General features: G+C 52.9%; 1 protein-coding gene across 1 annotated transcript in view; it reads right to left on the reverse strand.

Moving 5' to 3' along the window:
- Grk3 (G protein-coupled receptor kinase 3) overlaps positions 1 to 21152 on the reverse strand; it is a 114248-nt gene extending 93096 nt beyond the window's left edge. Inside the window, exon 1 of the mRNA XM_026408535.2 lies at positions 20966 to 21152. Coding sequence (XP_026264320.1) covers positions 20966 to 21078 — 113 coding nt within the window. The 5' untranslated portion in view covers positions 21079 to 21152. The remainder of the gene's footprint in view (positions 1 to 20965) is intronic.
- Between the last annotated feature and the right edge of the window lie 265 nt (positions 21153 to 21417).

The following is a 21417-nucleotide window of genomic DNA, read 5'->3' on the forward strand; positions in this document are numbered from 1 at the left end:
ACAAGTCAGGAGGGCGCCTGGCAAAATGCCAGAGGGAGTGGAGATTCCTGATTGGTTGACTGCTGTATCTCGTTTATGCTAATTAGATAAGCTGTGTGGAATGTATAAATACCCCTCCTGTCCTACAATAAATGGCTCCCACTCCTGCTGTATCAATCTACACAAGTTGTTCGTCACCCCCTGGTTATTTTGCTGCAGCCGGACTGCGGCAGATTTTTCTGTGTTCTCACTGATTTTCCGTGTCCTCCTTCCATACGTGACTGAGAGGAGAGCGCTGGAGTCCCCAACTGCAGCGGTGACTCCGTCCACTGCTCCTTCTGACTCTGTCTCTGGCATGGACTTTGCAGCCATCAAGCGCATGGGCAGTTGAGGCTGCAGTGCCTCTGTCAGTATGGTGGCTGGTGACACCTGGTGACGGGCAGATCAGCCTGCTTCACCAGCCGTGAATCGGGTCACTCCAGTGAGGGTTCACGTGGGGTCGTCGTTGTCTTTTTTACTTTCCAGTATCTCTGTCTATTGGAAGGGAGAGTTGAGTTCACCACACACAACACATGGCGCTCTCCCCTCCCGGTGGCCACCTCTGCCGTTGAGTGAGGTGTCTACACGAGTTAATGTCATCCGGGCAGGTTTGGACAAGTCCATTATCCCACCAGAGGTTTTTCCATCTGTCCTTTTCCTCTATAGCTTTCTTGAGCTGTAAATGATATAGCACATGACATCGTAAGGGTAGCTTAGCTGGTTTCTATTAAACTTATGTCACCTCAACTCAATTTGGGGGGGGTACCAGGGATTGAACTCAGGGACACTCAACCACTGAGCCCCATCCCCAGCCCTATTTTGTGTTTTATTTAGAGACAGGGTCTCACTGAGTCGCTTAGTGCCTCGCTTTTGCTGAAGCTGGCTTTGAACTCGCCATCCTCCTGCCTCAGCCTCCCCAGCCCCTGGGATGACAGGCGGGTGCCACCGCGCCCAGCCACAAGACACCAATTTTTTAAATGTAAACAAATAGAAAGATCAGTTGAGGAGGGGGAACAGAGGAAAGGCAGAGGGGAGGGAAAGGGTAAGCACTGGAATTCTATTCCATGCATTTGTGATTGTGTCAAAATAAATCCCAATGTTATACATAACTATTATGAGCCAACAAAATAATTTCAGAATAAAACAAAAAATAAAAATCTAATTTGGGGCTGGGGCTGTCACTCAGGGATAGCACTTGTAGCACATGTGAGGTTCTGGGTTCCATCCCCAGCGCTGCCAAAAAGAAGAGAAAATGTCTAACCACCCTAGGAATCCATCCCAGGCTCGTATCTCCTCCCTACAGTTCTTGACTATTACACTCTACTAATAATTTTCTTTGTTGTACTATTTGGTTCCTATTTGCATTTTAAATATTTCACGTTTTATTTTTAGTTGAAAGAAGGTAGCTGCTTCCCCATGATACATAGAATGAGTAATTTCATATGTATCTTAGATTTAAGTACGAAGCCTAAAACTACAAAACCTTTTAAAGGAAACAAATGAAAAAAATCTTTCTGACTGGGTCAAACAAAGACTTCAGACACAACACAAAAGCACCAACCAAAGACAAGGATTGATTAGATTTCACCAAAATGAGTAACTTCTGTTCCTCAGAAGAGCACTTCAGAGAATGAAAACGTAAGCCCGGACAGAGAGAAAATACTGGCAAATCATACCCTGATTAAGGATCTAGATCCAACATATATAAAGATCTCTTAAAATTCAAGAACAAGAAAACAAAATATCCTATAAAATTCGGAAATTATCTGAATGGACACTTCAGGAAAGAAGATCGATGGAGGACAACTAGGCACATGGAGACAGTTGACATGGTGCTCGCTTGGGCGAGGCACCTGAAATCAAGTGAGATCCCCCTACACATGCTACTGGAAAGTGTGGCTACAATACAAAGGACCATACCAACTGTTGGCAAGGACACAGAACAACTGAACTTCTCCTGCGCTGCTGGTGGGAATGTAAAATAGGGCACAGGCTTTGGAAAAGTGCTTGGCTACATCTACCATGTGACCCACCCACTCCACTCCTGGGTATTTACCCCAGAAAAAGGAAATGATGCGTCCATACAAAGATATGCACATGAATACTCTCAGCAGCTTCATCTCAGACCGTCAAAAACAGGGATCAAGGGGCTGGGGCTCAGCGGGAGAGCACTCACCTAGCACATGCGAGGCCCTGGGTTCAATCCTCAGCACCACATAAAAATAAATAAATAAAATAAAGGTATGGTTCCATCTACAACCGAAAAATAAATATTAAAAAAAAATAACAGGAATCAATGCCAGTGCCCACACGAGATGACGGGATCTGGAAATGGGCCTCTCAGGACAGGGAGTTGCTTGGACCTGATAAAGGAATAAACCATCCACACAGGAACAACAAAAATAACTCTCAAAACAGTCATTATGAGTTAAAGAAGCCGGAGCTCCAGTCCCAGACGAGGACACACTGCTTAGCTACAGAGAGCAAGGTGCAGACCTCCGAGGGTGGAGCGTGCGCCAAGGTCAAAGCATGTCGACTCCACGTGTCTCTATCTCTTGCTCCTGGCGCAGAGCCCCTAAGGCCCCTGGGATCTTCTGAGCTCCTAAAGGAGAGTCTTTGTTCACAAGAAGCCCTTCCTAGCCCCGCACGGTGGCCCACGCCTGTCATCCCAGAGCTCGGGAGGCTGAGGCAGGAGGATCGCGAGTTCCAAGCCAGCCTCAGCCACAGGGAGGCCCTAAGCAGCTCAGTGAGACCCTGTCTCTCAATAAAATATAAAAAAGGGCTGGGGATGGGGCTCAGGGGTTCAATTCAAAGAGGAGGAGGAGGAGGGAGAAGGAGAAGCCCTTACTGAGAACTCTTGCAGGGTCTGGAAGCCCAGGTCCCACTCATCTGGGTGCTGGGAAGTGGGTGGGCTCTCAGGGGCATGGAAGCCTGGCGCCCTCCACCTCCCCCAAGTTCCGATCCTTCTCCCTTCCTGCTGCCCCCGGGTCATAACAAAACAAATCCAAGCCTGGCGTTTGCACAAGTGAGTCACCGCAGCGATGGCCCCAAGAGGACCCTGGGGGACCCTGCCTGTGAGTCCGCTGGGCAGAGGCGCGGGGCACCAGGAGCCCCCTTGGGAGGTGGCCTGGAGGGCAGTGGTCATCTGGGACTGAGCACTTCAGTCCTCTCAGAATCCAGCTGAACTGCAGGTCAGCCAGCTGGAGCCACAGAATCGAGAACTGGTGGGGCACCACAGAGCACGCTCGCTACCTTCATTCTGGTGACACTTGCCCGGTGCAGATCAGAGTTACCAAGCTGTGCCCTTGAAATGAGTCCATCTCATCTCATGTGAATCATACCTCCGAGTGGCTATTTGTTCGCTGTGTCTGTTGTTGTTGTTTGTTTTGTGTTGTGGTGTTACTCCATGGAGACCCAATCAGCAGAATCCTGGGTGCGGAAGTGGATGCCACCAATTACCCAATGTCTTTAACAACCACCACCACCAAGTCCAGGAGGGAATCAGGGTGGTGGTGGAGACGACAGGTTCAAAACAGAGACAACAACAGCAAAGCACACGAGCCATGTTTGAAACTCCATTTAAATGAAACATTTTATTTTTTTTTCATTGCAGAAGCTGGGCGTGGTGACTCAGGCCTGTCATCTCAGCGGCTCAGGAGGCTGAGGCAGGAGGATCAGGAGTTCAAAACCAGCCTCAGCAACTAATCAAGCCCCTCAGTAACTCAGCGAGGCCCCGATTCTAAATAAAATATAAAAACGGGCTGGGGATGTGGCTCAGTGGTTAAGCGCCCCTGGGTTCCATCCCCAGTATCAAAAAAGAAAGAAAGAAACTGGAGAAATATGAATATGAATTGAATATTTGATGAGATTAAGGAAGTGTTTTCTTTCAGCGGTTGCTTTGTATTTCAAAAGAGCTCTTATCTTGCAGGAACACAGAGTCGCGCAGATGGAACGATACGCTCTGTCTCCGCATCCTGCAGAGTCATCTCAAGAACAGAGGAGGCCAGGCATGGACGGTGCATGGACGGCATGTGCATGGAAGGCTGACCCCGGGGGCAACCTCAGGGCCACTCTGCTAGCCCCTCCTCCTGCACGGGTTTTTGCCTTCGTGGCAGAAAGCTTGGAAGAATCAACTTCCGGCCTCTGGACTCCAGGATCGTAAGTTCTTCCCCCTCCTCCCCCAAACAGCGCACAGGTGTACCACAGATGGGGACAGGAGGGCCAATGTATACGTGGAAAATGAACACCGGAAAAATAAAAGAAAAAGAGAATGAACAATAGCCCCCGCCCCTTGCTGTGGCCGGCTGGGGGTCCCGCTGTGTGGATGGATCAAGTAGGATGACATTGTATCGTGATTTTTAAAGCCTTTCTGTACTACGGTGGCTGCAGGCCTGCTGTGCAGGCCAGGGGAAGGTCTGCTAGTGGACTTGGACTTCCTTCCCCACAGGATTCATGGCCTCATCAGATGGCCCCACTGTCGAGGCCTCCGAGTTCCACGTGAGGCTGAATTTTGTTTAAATTCTAATGTCTCAAATAAAATGCATTTTTAAAATATTTAGATATGCTCCATTGCTTTAAAAAAAGAAAGAAAGAAAACGTAAGAAGTTAGGAGAAGTTAGGCTGTGACGTGCGGCCAGGAGGGCGGGTGCTTGGTGAGCCCCCAGCGGCTCGGGATAGGAGCTGTTCCCACTCCTGGCCACCAAGAAACCCAAGAGGCAGACTTTATTTCAAGATAAGATGACTCGCTGTCACGCCAAGATTCCATTTCCTCAAAATGAAACTGCTTCTTTTTTTCAAAGGTAGTTGCTAAATATTTTTCACAATCTAGTCAATAAGCAGAATAGAGCTGTGACATCCAAAGCCGTAGACAAAACTGTCCCATTGGATCTGAGAGCACACGGATCCCGCCCAAGGCGGGAAGCCTTTCAGGAGGGTCGGTTGGTGTCAGCCCACCCCAAGTTCCCTTGTCACCAGATCTTTGGTGGGAAAGTCTGGAAGGTAATCCCCACGGCCTCAACCAGTTGATCCCAGGCCGGTCCACGTCAGGGATCACAGCCCAATCGACAGCACGTGGATTTGAGTCCCTTGTGCCACCCCTGCAATAGCTTGGCACTCTGCCTTCTGCTTCTGATGCCTATTTCTTTGCAATCGAGAACTGCGTGTTCAAGTGACACTAAACCTACTAGAATTTCACCGGCCGAAAGAATGAATGGAAAGAGAAGCGGTCCTCACGTAAAAGTCACTGGGCACAAAGGCACTCAGACGACTTCTTAGGGCTGTCAATCTTCCTAACTAACAGCACTAAACCTCCATCGTCCAAACCATCTCTCTAAGTTGGGGACGATGATCATCATGCACGCCATTCACCTGTTCAGGGAAACTCTTTTGGACCAGCCCCCTGCAGCAGCACCTCTACTCTGTGGATGTGGCCGTCCACGTGGGAGCAGGGGGTGGCAGCCTCCTGTTCCCAAGAGCCAGCTCCTAGAGTACACGCCCAGCCATGGAAGTACCTCATTTACAAGACTCATTCCACCACCGTCCAAAGTCCCCAGCCCTGGAGGACCCTCCCACGGTTCCAGGGGCCACATGGCGAGCTGTCTCCCTGCCCGGGGCCACACTGGATTCTCCTCACTCTCCATGAGACCGTTTACAGAGCTCTGTAAATACCCACCCCGTGAATGCTTTTTTGTAAAACATGAAAAGCTCCTACGTATCCTCCAAGATCTGGGTCTGTGATCCCCAACTGCTCAGAGGTGAGCCCCACCGGCTGCCGACTGTCACCACCCCACGGTCCCCGTGAGGTTCAGTGACCACTGCGTCTCAGTCTCCCACTACACATGCATCTTGAGGGACGTCAGCGAGCATCCCGGAACTGCACCTCCCCTCACCACCTGACCTCCCACAGGGCCCAATCTGCCACCAACGTGAATGTCCCCAAGGCAGTGAATGAAGAACCATCATTTTCATAAGTAAATTCCACGACATGATCCGGCACCAGCGTATTTACATCAGCTGATATTTGCTAAGGATCTGCCCGGAGTCCAGAGGTATTCTGGACACAGAAACACAGACCCATGAACTCGGCTCATTCACTCACACGAAATCTGTTCCCAAGAAGGGCTTCCACAGTGAAGGCTGAGCCCAGGAAGACCACCCAGAGGGTCTCTAGAGCATGGGACAGGCTACCAAGACGGACGTCCCCGTCCACCTGCACTCTGTTAGGCTGCGCCCTTGAGGAGCCAGGACCCAGGATCTCAGCAGGCATCCGTGGGCCACATCTGGGCGGAATCACTGTCCTGCACCTCGGACCCTCGTGCCAAGCCCATGAGGAACAGCCAGTGGTGGGAGTGTCCCTCCCACAGAGGACACAGCAGGCAGCAGCAGGTGAACACCCGAGGATCCCGAAAACCCAGCCTCCCGGCAGCCGTGGCCTCCGCCAGAGCTCAGTGTGCGGAGTGTAAATCCTCCCGGGGGGACTCAGGGGGACGCAGCTGTACGTGGGGGACCAGCTCAACTCTGTCTGTTTAGACTCGGTCCTTAGTCCTGAAGGCAGTCCTGGGTGCCCATCATGCCTTCCACCTATCAGCACGGACACCCGCCCACCTCAGGAAATAGCGGGCACTCCGCCAGCCAGGCCAGTGCCACAGGTAGGTCACATATCTGCTGCTCACCCACGGAACCTGAAGATAAGTGACTTAGGCCACTCCCGGGTCACGTCCCCGAAAAGAGATCGCTGGGGCTCTGCCTCCTGCCTTGCCTCTCCTGGCTGAAGCTCCCACCTGGCCCCGAGGTGACCCTCTAAGGGCTGCACGGCCAGGTTCCTCTGCAGGCCAACCCGGGCTGCAGACCTCACTCCCCTCCCTGGTCAGCTCAGAGTCACCCCGAGGTTCTCAGCCTCAGCTGAATCTGGGAGGGTTCTTAAAATCCTGGTGCCCAGCCTTCCCTCGGAGACCAAAATGGAATCGGAGCCTCCTGTGGCCTCTACGTGGGGCCACTGCGCTCTGGGGTCTCTGTTACAGTTGCTTTCGGCACACCTGACTATGAGAAATGGCCTTTCTGTGGCATTTCAAAGGACACCAGGTTTCCCTTTGTCTAAGTTTTTCACATTATTTCAGTCTCCAAAGAAAATCTGAGAGCAGAAGATCCGGCTTTTGAAGCTGACTTCAGCACCCCAGGAGAGCACGAAGTCGTTTTTCAGAACAAACGAGTCTTCTAGAAAGTGTTTCCCCAAGTTAGGAAATCAAGCCTCCACCCTCTGTTCATTCTAGCTGCATCTCTCACTAATCAATAATCAATTTTTTTCCCTCTGGCTAGTATTTTCCTCACAGAAGCAGCATTGTTCAAAAAGAGTTTATCTGCGTAGTTTCAAAAAAGCTATATGCCACCAGGCACGGTGGCACACGCCTGTAAACCCAGTGACTCGGGAGGCTGAGGCAGGAGGATCGTGAGTTCAAAGCCAGCCTCAGCTAAATGAGAAAGTTGGTGAGACCCTGCCCCTGAGTTCAATCCCTGGTGCATCCCCCCGCCCAACAAAAAGCTATCTGCCAAATCAATCCAAATTTGTAGCTAAATAATGCCATGTACAAATGAATTCCAGAATTTCTGACCACCTACCACCGAAGCCTCGAATCCTCAAATCCTCGCCTCACAGGCCTCTAGAGCCAAGTGCTTTGGAGGTTAGGGTCCATCTCCACTCTTGGGGAGGACAAGGACAGGCACTCACCTGTCATTGCTTCATTCAAAACATAAACACTGCCTCCCTCGTGTGTGCCAGGCACTGAGCTCGACCCCCTGCCTTACCAAGCCCACATCTGGAGGGGCAGCCCAGGAGTGGCCAGGCAGAGCCCATCCAGGGTGGGCGTGGCTTCCACAGGGGCAGCCGCAGGGCGCTGCTCACCATGGCTGACCTGTGACAGTGAGGGACACCTGGCAAGGGGGTGGGACACAGCCAGGGACTGGGCTCGACAAGCACTTCAGCCTGCATCCAAAACACAGGCCACACGACCACCGCGGGATGACGGCAATTAAAAAAAGAAAAAATACCCAAAGCAAAATGCCAGGCCACAGACAGCCTCCAGCTTTGGGCTCGCTTTTTGCAATTATGTGAGAAGAATTCCAAAATCACCACCCGTGACATTAACGTCCAGTTTTCGTGGCTTTTTTAAAGCAAACACTTCTTTGCAGTGACCGACAGATGGGATTACCGCAGCAAGCCACTGACTCATTTGATGAACTTGCCACACTCCCTCCCCCACGCGGCCCAGGCCGCTGCCCCTCGGGCCAAGTCACTGACACAGCAGCGCGAGCTGGAAAAAAATCACAAACTAAAATGTGTCCCACAGAAGATCACCCAAGGTAAGTTTGTGGTGGTGGTGGTGGTGGTGGTGGTTTTCTATTACAGGTGGAGCATTCTTGATCAGAAAACCTGAAATGCTCCAAGACCCCAAACTTTGGGAGTCCCCGTGTGATGCTGCAAGTGGCAAACCCCACCTCTGCCCTCGCGTGGCAGGTCGCGGTGTGATGCACGGGCACTGAATACAGTTCCTCAGCCTGCGTGTGCAGGGGGCGCCCGGAACACCCGTGGACTCTGGGTTTAGACCTGGCCCTGCCCTGGACGTCACGCACGTACCGCGAGGATCCCAAACTCCAGTGAAAACCCAAACTCACGGCTGGGGTGGGGCTGGGGCTCGGCGGCAGAGCACTTGCCTGCATGTGTGAGGCCCTGGGCTCTATCCTCAGCACCACATACAAATAAATAAACAGAACAAGGCATTCTGTCCATCTACAGGTATAAATTAAAATAAAAAAATCCAAACTCCAACAAAACATTTCCGCCCCAGCGTTTCAGACAAGGGACACTCAATCTGCCCTGGTGTTTTAATGGGCGACATGGCGACACCGTCCCCTGAGAACTTCCGTTTCCGGTCCTCACAACCACGGATCTCCTTTATGGTTTCTAGGTTTGGGGTCTGCTTGGGAAAGTCCTCTGTACTCCAGAGCAACAAAAATATGTTCCCTCACACTTCTGCACTGTTGATACATTATGACTACCTCATTCAACCGTCTGGGATTTATTTTGGTGTATGATGTGAGGACTTTACGACTTCATATGATAGACAGCTGTCAGACACTTCCCGTTTTGCTCCTAAACCACATTCAAATATATATGAATAGGTACAGCTTTAATTGCTACAGCAGTGCTTTATATTTGTTAGGACAAATTCCTATTGTTCTCGTTTTTCAAAATTCTATTTTTTTTTTTTAATTTATTTTTGGCACCAGGGATGGAATCCAGGGGCACTTAACCATTGGGCCCCATCCCCAGCCCTTTTTTATATTTTATTTTAGAGACAGGGTCTCCCTGAGTTGCTCAGGGCCTCACTAAGTTGCTGAGGCCGGCCTTGAACTTGAGATCCTCCTGACTCAGCCTCCTGAGCTGCTGGGATGACAGGCCTGGGCCACCGCACCTGGCCTTCTATTCATTATCTGGCCCATTTTCTCAATGGAGAGCAGCCTGTCGGGTTCCTCTGGATGAGATGGACTTGAGAACTGACCTCAGCACAAGACCGAGCCCTCTGTGGAGTAAGAGGCGGTGGCTGTCCGTGGGCTCATGTTCTCTCTCCCTTCCTAATGAAGTTCCCTGCTCCTCATCCTGGTCTTGATGGTGATGACTTAGTGGGGGCTGGCTCAGGGTGACACATTAGGAAGCACTCACTTTAAAGTCACCATTTTGAAATGTTTTGACAAATTAATATTCACATTCATGCAATTTAAAAATAGGGAGCTGTTAAAGTCATCTCGGGGAGAAAGACTGAGATAGGTGCGGACTGGGGCGGGGGAGCATCTGAACCAGCAGCTGCTGAGCTTGGGCGCTGGGGCTGGGGTTTAACAGATGCCTGCCATCTGCCTGGAGTGGGTCAGTGTTCTGCACTCGGGAAGAGAACGGGGACAGAGTTTTCTAAAGTTGCCACGCTCGCCACGCTCTCCTCCTCATCCTCCCCTGGAAAGCCACCAGGTCCAGAGGCTGTGAATCTGTGCACACTAACTGGGTCAGTCAGGACTCTGGTTGGCAGACCAGCTCCTTCACACTCTCCCCACGTCTCCCTGGTCGGAGCCGCTTTTTGAGTCATCTGAGTGGTTTCCAAGAAGCCCATCGCCTCCCTGGAGTCGGGGGCTGTGGCCTGCGGTGCGTCCCCTTCTGTGTAAGAGGCGGTCACAGGATCTGGAGGCCAGGGCACCAGTGCGTTCTCGCGAGATGCCGGCTCCCGGTCCTGCAGGAAGACAGCTGTCGTCTTCGCACCACCACCCACTCCACTGCCTTAAAAACCACCAAGAATTCTCCACACACAGAAGCGCAGGGGACACCACGGGGAGCCAGGTACCCGCCATCCGGCTCTCGTACTGAGATTCTAGATGGTCTCTGTGGTCTCCCCCTTCCTGGTCTTGTAAAGCACCCTGGAGCGAATCTCAGGTCACATCTCAGCCACCTCACCAGCTCCACTCCAGCTCTGTGCTGACTTGCTTGGGGACCTCTTCTTTGGAGACCATGAGTACTCCAGTTGGCCACTGATGCCGTAACAAACTACCACAAAGCTGGTGGCTTAAAGCCACAGAAAGCCAGTGCAGTGGCCCACGCCTGTCATCCCAGAAGCTTGGGAGGCTGAGGCAGGAGGATGGTGAGTCCAAAGCCAGCCTCAGCACCTTAGGCAGACCCTGTCTCCAGATAAAATACAAAAAGGGCTGGGAATGAGGCTCAGTGGTCAAGGGCCTCTGCGTTCAATCCCTGGTGCCAAAATGAAATACAGTGAGTATGGAGCCGCGGTATCACTCAGTGGTGGGACACTTGCCCAGCATGTGGCCCTGGGTTCAACCCCCAGAACCACTAAAAATATTACTAATAATAATAATTAAAATAAAATAAGGTGGTGTCTAGGAATCACAGAAAGATGCAGCTCTTCTCAAGTCATAACAAGGCCACCACTATTAATCCATCACTTCCCTGTTACTCAGCGTGGAGTCCACCCGTCTCGTCCTCTAGGGAATGGTCCACGTGTTTGTGGAAGTCTCCCATGAGGACCCCCGGCTAGACCACCTGCTGGACCTCCGGAGCTGTTCCCCTTTAGGAAGCGAAGACCCCGCGGGTTCAGAGTGTTCCTGGTGCCTGCGGCTGGCGGGGCTCCTCCACCCACCCTCCTCCCCCTGGAGGAGCGGCCGTCGACACGGCTCCTCCAGCCCCTGGAGGTTGCCCTGAACCCAAGGGCTGGGTTCAGCGGTGCCGCATCCCGTCACGGTGGCCTGGTGAGGAACTTCTCCTGAACCCAGCTCCTCCTCTACAGCAGCGATGGCAGCATGGCCGGCTCTTTCCCAGACCCTCCACACAAGGGGAGAGGCCTGGCCTGGGATGAAGCCCAGGGCCACACCTGACGCGGAGGGCCGAGAAGCGCCCAGGCCTGGGCCGGGCATCCCAGGGTGGCTCTGTTCACTGTGTGGTCAGGTTCAGCGGAGGCCTGCCCACCGGTGACAACCGCAGATGAGGGTGTGTAAGATGAGCTGTCACAGTAGCCACCAGAGCCCAGGACTTCAGTGTTGCAGGTCAGCACGATGCGGACCCCGGAGGGACGGCTTGGCCCCATGGCTGGGCTGAGGAGCTGTGTCCTCTGTCCCCCTGACCACCCCTGATGACCACCTTGTTTCCCCACCGGGCAAGACAGCAGCCCTGAACAGACTCGGGCCTCAGGCCATTGCTGAGGGTCTGCGGGGCCGGCTGTCCCTGCGTGGCCAGAATCTGCCTCTCCACGTCTCCTCGTGGACACGTCTACAGTCATTTTTTTTTTTCATTTTGTAAATTTCTACCTACTGCAAAGGATAATTGATTTTTAAAAAAAAAAAAAAGAGTTGATCCATTGAGACTACAAATCACTGTATACAGGATGAGTGGGGTTTTTAGAACCCAATCATCGGGGTGTGGTGGTGCCCCCATGGCCCCACTACGCGGGGAGGTGCGGCAGGGGGCTGGAGCTGGCAGTTCAAGGCCAGCCTGGGCAGCACAGCGAGGCCCGTCTAAGCGAGCTCTGGCTCCAGTCCATGCTGGTGGAATAAACTCAGCCCTCATCACTGGGCTTGAGAAGTGACGGGCCACACGCAGCTCTAAGTGACAAGCCCAGCTAGTGGGCCTCAGCATGCCCTGTGGGCACTGGCCGCTATACACCCCAGGGGAGTGGGGGACATGGGGGAGTGGGGGACAGAGGGCCGTGGGCCCAGCTGGGCCGCTGGGCACTCCTCTCTCTTCCACCATCGTGTGGGCCACGTCAGATCCTCAGGAGCTCACAAGCTCCGAAAGTCTTGACCTAAACCTCTAACAGGAAAGAGCGTCCACCAGAGTCAGCTCTCCCCACAGCGTGACCTGAATTCGGTATTAAATAATTAGAAGGGTCAAGCCAGCAACAAGGAGGTCACTCCCTGAGGGACAAAAATACAGCGATGATTGCAAGTCTTCCACGTGGAGTTTAGAAACCCGTCGACCAAATGAGTCGATCCTAAGAAATACTGTCCACAAGGACTGACCGCCACCTTGTTTCCTGGGGGCAAAGTCATGGTGGGAGAGCCGTCCCCCTGAGTAGCAGGGACCGCCGGCGTCACACTCTCCCTAACACACGTCCACGCATCCCCCGAGGACCAGCTCCACTGTGAAGGGAGTCGCAGAACCACCACCACCAAATCCCTTTTGCCATTGTTCAGGGACTGGGGTGGGAATCCAGGGCTCCCCGGAGCTGGGTGAGTGCTCCCCACTGAGCACCCGCCCCCTCGTGGTCTTCAAAGAAGGTAGATCCAAAACCTCAGCACAGCCTGAGACATTCTCACGGCCACGTGGAAGGCTGCAGTATTTAACCGGAGAAAAGCCATTCGGGTACCTGCTGGTTCGTTTTTATCTTAGACCCAAATCAAAAGCAGAAAAGTTTATAGAAATAACCAGAAAACATAAGCAGATTCATGATCTTCCACACAAGATAATAAAGATCAGACTTAATTACCCAACATACAAAATATTAAGAAGATATGAAGAATATGCTTCAAAAATGTTTTATTAGTTGGGTGCAATGGCACACACCTGTCATCCCAGCAGCTCAGGAGGCTGAGGCAGGAGGATCGCAAGTTCAAAGCCAGCCTCAGCCACAGCGAGGCCCTGAGCAACTCAGTGAGACCCTGTTTCTAAATAAACGCAAAATAGGTCGAGGGCCCCTGAGTTCAATCCCTGGTGCCCCCTCAAAAAATATTTTATCGTTAAAATCAAAGAAACCTACAATCTTCCCTGGCTCATGGGATTTTATGTTTTTAAACACCTGAAACATTCTCAAAAGGTGACTTTCAGCACAACTGAAACTCACCCTCTCCCTAAGACATTTTGGCCCATAATAACCTCAAACCACATGGTGCCCAGGTTCCTTAGCACTCAGCAAATGGCCGCTGTCTGATGCACGTGTGACCCACACCTCACTCCCGGACTCTGGCTGACACAGACCCTGAGCCCTCGGCAAGCGGGCATCAGGAAGGTAAGTGGTTCAAGGCCCCAGTGTTCTCTGCACCTACACTGGAAACAGCGCTGCCGTTACTGAACTGATCATGAGGCTCGTACAGACACCGCTTCAGTGACTTCTGAATCACGTCCTTCTTTCTGGCTGGGTCAGGTCAACGCTGACCACGACGAAGCAGACACACTTCAGCAGGGTACGCGGGATGACGGAGGGAACTAGGACAGCTCTAGAACAGCCACCGCAGACGCGAGGTGCCGCCTTCAAACGTGTGATGCTCTGTCCCTTATGGGAGGGACTGGCCCTGTGCTGCAGGACCACAGAGGGACACAGGAGGGGATGCACAGGACGTCTCAGCAGGCTGCTTTCTCACACCCAGAGTGTCAAGGGGGCTCACTGGAGATGCCGTCCATGGGGGCCTGGGCTGGACTCTCTCCGAGAGCTCTCCCCACTCGCAATCCTACAGTCCTACGCTGCGAACGTGGAATCCGTGGAGGTCCACGGAAGTCGGGGTGAGTCACCTGGGCTCGACCCCCTGCAGCCAGCTGCTGTTACTGTGCGACTCTGGGTTCGTCTTCCTGGAGCCAAGACCTGCAGGGCATGAGTCGGTCTCCTGGCCGCCTGCTCGCCCGTATTTAGGAGCAGCCTGCCTGGGAACCCTTAGCCACCGACACACCAGAGCCCAGACCTGCTGATGGACAGACGGACCCATGGAAGAAGGAGGGAAGGCAGGAAAGAAGAAAAGATCGGAGTGAAGCAGCACATGTGGAAGGTTCTAGACTCACAGGCCATGACAAGCAGCCCAGAAAAAAAGGGGGGGTGGAATTTACCCACTCGCAGGGTGAGGGTCAGCATTGGCTCTTCTCTGCTGACCCACAACCCTGCTTGTCAATCCCAGCCCCCACCACCTCCCCCAGAGCACGCGGCTGGGTCTCCTGGCAGGACCCCCTGCCACCTGCTGCTCTTCTGTGCCTTCAGGTGCGGTCACAACTCCTCCTGCACGCAATCCCCAGGACAAGAGCCCCACACTGCGGTTAAAGAAGACTCCTGTCTTAATCATTCCTCCAACCTTTTTCCTTTGAGTTATCTGTATCTGAAATCGAGTGTGAGTAACTCAAACGTTTTCCGTGTCTAGGAACGTGTGGATTAAAAATGCTCGTGAGACAGAGGTTTTTATTAGGACACGTTTACTTTCAGAAGTGAATAAATGGTGTCTGACACCCGCAGGGAAGCCGAGCACTGGATCTTGGGGCTCTGCTGAGGTCCCGTGGCAAGGTGCCAGCTGAGTCAGTTCTGTGCCTCTTGGCTCCTGATCTAGAACCTTCTCTGTTAGCACAGAATGGCAGGTGGCAGGGATGGCGGGGACAGATGGGTTGGGAGGTGGCAGGGGGGCCTTCAGGCCACAGAGCAAGGAGGCCTGGGCTGGCGTCTTCTTGCTGCAGAGGCCCTGGGAGAGGGAAATGGCAGCAAGGGAGGCCAGGCTGGGCGCAGCATCCCGCCACTGGGCGCCAGCATCGGAGCGGCACAGCGCGGTCACAGTAGCCCGCCAGGCCTTTCCTGTAATGCCACACACAGAACTGCAATGTGCTTATGCTCCAGCGGAAACATCGATGGCCCAAAATTAGAGAACACAGCTACGGGATGGGAGGAACCGAGTGGTCACTTCTGCCCTTGGGGCCCACAGAGCAGCCAGAAGCGACCGACTCCAGCCCCATCAGCATGCAAATGACGAGCCATGTAAATGACCTAACAAGAACTGAGGCCAGGCTGACCATCCTCACGGCCACAGTGTCCAGAGAGGGGCAGGGACAGGCCGAGAGGTGGTGGATCAGCAAAGGAAGATGGCTTGAATGGAAAGGGACTTTTATTGCTAATCAGGCCAAAAATAGCATGGCCCCTGGTTGCTCTTTCCCAGAAATGGAAGTGGGGGCCAGGAGGGGCGGTCAGGCTCGGCTTTCTTCTGGATTAAAACCCAGGTAGAAATCCAGACCTGCTGTGTGGACGCCAGGGCTGGGGCGGGCTCTCGCAGGATTTCTCATTAGCACCAGCCAGATCCAGATCGCGCTCCTCGTGTTAAACACAACAGGCGTTTAACCCTCCTGCGCCTCGCGGGAGACAAGGAGCCAACTGCTCCTTCACTTAGCCCTGATCACCGTCTGCACGGGTCCCCAAGGAACAGCTCTTCTCCAGCAGAGGCCAGTCCTTGCTGTTCGACAGCTGATTGGGATCATTAGCAGCAGGTTAAAAAATAAAAAAATAAAATAAAAACTGTGGCTTCATCCACTTCTTACAAAATCAGATGCCAGGCTGGGCACGGTGGCACATGCCTGTCATCCTAGAGGCTTGAGAGGCTGAGGCAGGAGGATCGCAGGTTCAAAGCCAGCCTCCGCCACAGCGAGGCCCTAAGCAGCTCAGTGAGACCCTGTCTCTACATACAGAATTGGGCTGGGGGTGGGGCTCAGTGGTTGAGGGCACCCGAGTTCAATCCCTGGTACCCCACCCCTCCAAAAGAAAATCAGAGGCAAGGGCAGGCTTCTGGTCTTGGCCAAAAGGTTCAGCCTGGTGGGAAGGGCTGGGCGGGGTGCCTAAGCTCACCCACCCCCAGGGCTCTCTGCTGCTCCCTGGGCTGACCTTTCCCCCTTCCCAGGGCAGGTAGTTGCCCGTGCCACTCACCTGGTAGGTGGAGTGGGGGGAACATGAACTGCCTGCCAGAGGGCAAGTCTCAGCACAGGACAGTCACTACAGCATGACCTGCGGACGCTGAACCTCTTCCCTTCTCAGGGCTTCGGGCCTGGAGGGGTCCTGCTTCCTAACGCTCAGCATCCCAGGGCTCCGCTGGCCCTCCACCCCCAGACTGGAAGAGGCCCGCCCTGCCCTGCCCTGCCCTGCCCTTCTCCGCCCGCGGGTGCTCTCCTCTCGGTCTCCATCCTTGCCCACACAGATGTTTGGCAAAGCCAAGTTCAGTGTGCTGGGGAAGCTCTTGAGGAGGCTGACTCTAAGAACTGATTAATTAGGAGCGGGGACTGCCTGTACCTCGAGAGCTCCACCAGGCTCTTGACTCAGAGCGTTTCATAATGCTGGACCAGGGCAGACTCTAGGTCCGAAATCATGGCCCTGGTACATCAATTTCCAAGAACTGACAGCTACACACAACCCTTGCCTCTTGAAGTCCCCGGCACAAATTAACTTTGACCAAGAATGAAATAAGAACTGAAAGGTCAGAACAAATTACCTTTTGAATCTGTGTCTTAGTGGGGAAAAAAAAAAAAAAGAACAGCTCTGTTCTAGGACAGACATGTTCCTCCTGACGGTTCTCACCCTTTCTCCCCACCGCAGCACTGGGACTCAAATCCAAGGCCTCCTGCATGTTAGGCAAGTGCTCTGCCACTCAGAAACGTCCCCAGCCCTGTAGATTCTTTTAACATGGGCCTTTGGGCTCCAAGTCAGGCTGTGGGGTCAGAAGAGTGCAGCCAGGGAACACCCTCTGGTGCAAACAGAGGAATATTCCCGTTATCCACCAACCACTTACTGATTAGAATCCCCAAGTTACACAATGAACTCATTTCCACAAAAGAAGAAAATGGCACCACTTAGAACTGCGCCACTTTGCGAGATCAATTACGAGTGGTAGTTTTAAGACCAGGAAGATGCAAACTACCATATTACTGTGTTACCATGTCTGGAATAGTTCTTCAAAGGGAGCCATTAGCAAATTATTACAAAACACTTAGAGGGCATAATGTGTTCTGTGCATGATAATACAAGTCCTCTGAATGCTGCTTGTCCGCGGCTAAATAGAATCTTCCAGCAATTGCACTTGAAAGCAAACATCTTTCTTGACTCAACTCTGTTTATTTCCCACTGGACTCCTGGAAGGAAGGGGCTGTGGTAGGGCTTGTCACAGTGCTCCATGCCTGGCTCATGGAAATGGCTCTACCACTGCACACTGAATCAGGGCATTAAACAGTAGAAAGAATCTAAAAATGTTCTTTTCAGATTTTTCTATCATATTGTGTGAATCACTGACATGACAAGCTTTGCAATGGCTCATCCAAAATTTTCAGCATTCAATAAGCAGAAATGAGACTCCTGGGGAAAGATCAAGTTCTGGTTATTCAACTTCTTTCGACTCTGTCTGATAGCAAGTCAGTTCGATTTCATTCTGTTTGGAAAAGACTAACAGAGAAATAGAACCTAAGGCAGAGCTGTCTTAACCACGCCAGGACTTAACTGTGGTCCTCTGCAGGCCTTCACTTATGAATTAGACCCAAATGCAATCAAAAATTCCTTCTCAGACATGGTGTCCAAGGGACCCTTGCCTCTTCATGCTCCTGTTTGAACTGGTCCTGCATCGGTGAGTCCATGGGTCACCACTGATCATTCCCAATAGGTCCCATTAGCAGCTACATTAGCTCAACAAACATCTCAGTAAACGAAAGCCGCTCTGTAATTTGAACAAATAGTCAGCTTTTGCAGGATTTACGCTCATTGGTTCCTTAATTGAATAATGTGTCAACATAACAAAATGCTTGCCTCCTGCCATCTCAGGGAAGCCGACTCTCCCCCTGGACTAAATGTTCCACTTCCTGAGGCTCCTCACACAGGCGGAGGAGGCGGGCACCCAGACTCGGTGGGGCCCTCAAGTTTTCTGGTTAGGACTGTGGGGGAAAGCAGAGGTACTGAGACAAGGAAGCACAGGGGTACGAAGTGACTTCAGAGAGTCAGCCGGAAATGAAAAGTCCACAGTGATCCACCAACATCTCGTTAAGAAGTCGGTGACACAGTCAGATTCAGAAAAGTCCAATCTCAGCACCTTTGTCAGGAACACTGAAGACGCAGGATCCCGTGGCCCCCTCCAACAGGAAGCTGAGGGAGAGTCTCTGGTAACTCTTAAAGCTTGGTCCAGTCCCTTGACCCACAGAGTAAAGAGAGGCACTTGGTAGCCACCATGCTGAGATTTCGGGTGGGATTTTAAAACTTCCAAACCCCCCTCCCCATAGAATAGATAGTTCAGCTGAGAAAAAAAAAATCTGCCAAATGCTCTCCCCCACAATCCCAATGTACCAGAAGCCAAGCAGAGCCGAGGAGCGACTGTTACTATGCAAACGGTTCTATGACAAACTAGAGCCAAAACCATCAGATAAATACAAAGCCAATTAGAACCCTGGGAGGAGGCTCCCTTGGCCTAATTCAAGAGCCTGTTTGAAAAGTAGCAACAGAATAACAATCACCAAAGGGCCCTTTCCTTCAGTTACTCTCCTGTTGACATTCCTCAATTCTAAAATGTCAAGAGAAATAGACTCTTCGTCACCAGTTCTCCCCTACAAACATTACACCCCCAAAAAAGTACCCCTGAAAAACACAGGCTTTCACACGAGGAAGTGGGTACCCTGGGGCCCATAACTGTGTTCCTAAGGGGGACGCTAAAAAGCAGAAGTCACTTTAAGTTCAAAATACCAAGAAAAAATATGAAGACAAGAGCCTAATTTTAGTGATATTCTGTACCCCTCCCCCCAAAAGAAACCGCTCAGGAGTTGAGATTAACTGGCGTTTTATATAGAAACCCTATGTATTGAAGACTCCCTGGCCTTGTTGGAAAGGCAGGAGAAAAAGAAATCAAGCATCTTTATATCACATTCATGGAAATGTATAATCATTGTTGTTGATGATGCTGTTTTATTGAAATCTAGGTTTGGGGTGGGGGAGCTTGTTCTCTAATTTCACATTTGCCAGAAACATTAAACAGCCCTGATTCCCCATCAGCTTCAGCTATGTTCAGCTCTAGGAGTATCCGGCTCACAGCACTTGACGTAGCTTATCAAGAGCAACACACCCTACAAGCCAAAAATACCCAGCAAGCACGTCTTCATTTACACCATCTGACTTTTCAAAGCAAATAACTCAAAGGGATCCATGTCTTCTGGGTCACAGGGCTCATGAGTGCACTTGGAAACCCACCATCTGGTGATTAGGGACCATCAAAAGAGTCTGCTAGTTTCTTAGGTCAGGTCACGGTTGAGCTCTTACACCTAACACTTGAAGGACTGGTGATTTTGAAGGGAGAACAGACGAGATCCCAGCACTTTACAGAATTGTGTGGGTTCTGCTCCATCTTACAGATGATGCCTCTTTTCACCAGTGATTCCAGCCAGAGCTATTCTGCACCAAGGAGTCACAACTCACCATGCTGTTCCTTGGGAAAGAGGCTGGGGAGATGGACTCACTTTTAACCTGGTGCACAATCTCTTCTGGACTACTGCTAATAACACGAACTAGGAAAACCCCAAAACTAAACCAATCAGAGTAGAATCAATAATAAATCACTTGAGATAAGATGACTTTGCATGGACTTCACCAAGTGGGTGGCCAATTCAACGGGACCCCTCCTAGCTAATTTAACAACAAATTCCTCTCTGGCATCACCATTCCATTTGCATTTTTAAGCGGACCCCATTTCAATCTTTTTTTTTTTTAAGAGATTCTTTTATTTTTTCTTAAATGGACCTTTACTTTGTTCATTTATTTATGTGTGGTGCTGAGAATTGAACCCAGTGCCTCACACATGCCAGGCAAGCACTCTACCACTGAGCCACAACCCCAGGTCCCCATTTCAACCTTTTTAAGAAAGTGCCACCAGGAGACGTGTTAAGAAAACCAGCTCAGGTGACACAATACCAAAAGAGAACGTTGAGTAGGTCAAAAATACATTCATTCCTGCCTGGGGCAAGAGAGAGGAACAGGGCACAGGGAGCTGAGTAGACAGATGGACCTCCAGAAGCGCTAAGGCTGAAAACCGCAGTTTGAATACCTGGGACAAAAGGCGACCAGCCTGCACTCTTCAGCGAAAGCGCGCAGAGGGGGCGGAGGGAAGGATGGAGTTGGAAAGGAGGGCAGCAGGCACCAGGGAAGGAAAGAGCAGGATGGCTTGATGGAATGACAAGCGTGTGGCAGAGGGATCCCTAAGGATGGGGCTTAAGGGGAGAACAAGGGTGGGACAGATGCGGTGACAGAAATGGGCTAGAATGGGGACAGGGAGAGGACAAGAAGAGATTCGGGCAGAACCCTAAGTACGGGGCTAAAAAGGCGGCCAGGAAAAGAAGGACGGCCAGGCTGGGGCAGGAGTGGGTGGCAGGGATGGAGCGGGTCCGCCAAGTCACAACCGTGTCCTGGCCAGCCCCTGCTGGGGCGCTGGCTGCTCGGGGCGCACTTTGGAGCTCTCTCCTCGCGTCCCCCAACAGCGCTCCGCAGCCCCATTTCAGGGAGCGGCATGACGAGGCTGGCCCCGCAGCGCCCGCTCCCGGAGGTCAGCGGCCGGCCCGGGGCAGCGGCCACCGAGCGCCCGCCCCTCCCGGACGCAGGGGGTCGCTGGCGGCCCCGGGGCGGCGGCGCGGGGCCGCGCGGGCGCGGGGAGCCGGTACCTGGGCTCGGGCAGCACGATCTTCTTGCTGGCGCGGGCTGCCGGCGTGGCCTTGCTCTTCTCCATGGCCATCAGGTAGCTGACATCGGCCAGCACGGCCTCCAGGTCCGCCATGTTGGCGAGCGGCGGCGGCGGCGGCGGCTCCTGGGCACCAGGACGGGACGCGCTCCCGCCGCCGCCGACCGCCGCGCCCCGACGTGGGGGGGCCGCCCCGGGGCAGCCCCCCCCGCGCGCGCACCCGCGGCCCGCGCGCGTCGCCGCTCCGCGCCACCGGGGTCCCCGCGCGCACCCGCGCTCCCCGCCCGCCGCCGCCGCCCCGCGCCCGCGCCGCCGCCCCCGGCCCGGCCCCAGCCGCTGGGGTCCGCGGGGAGCGCGCGCCCAACCGTCCGTGCCCCTCGCGCCCGGGCCACGCGCCCAGCGGTCGGCCCGCGCCTCCTGACCAAGTCCCCGCGG

The sequence above is a fragment of the Urocitellus parryii genome, chromosome 3 (genome assembly GCF_045843805.1).
Source record: "Urocitellus parryii isolate mUroPar1 chromosome 3, mUroPar1.hap1, whole genome shotgun sequence".
Lineage (NCBI taxonomy): Eukaryota > Metazoa > Chordata > Mammalia > Rodentia > Sciuridae > Urocitellus > Urocitellus parryii.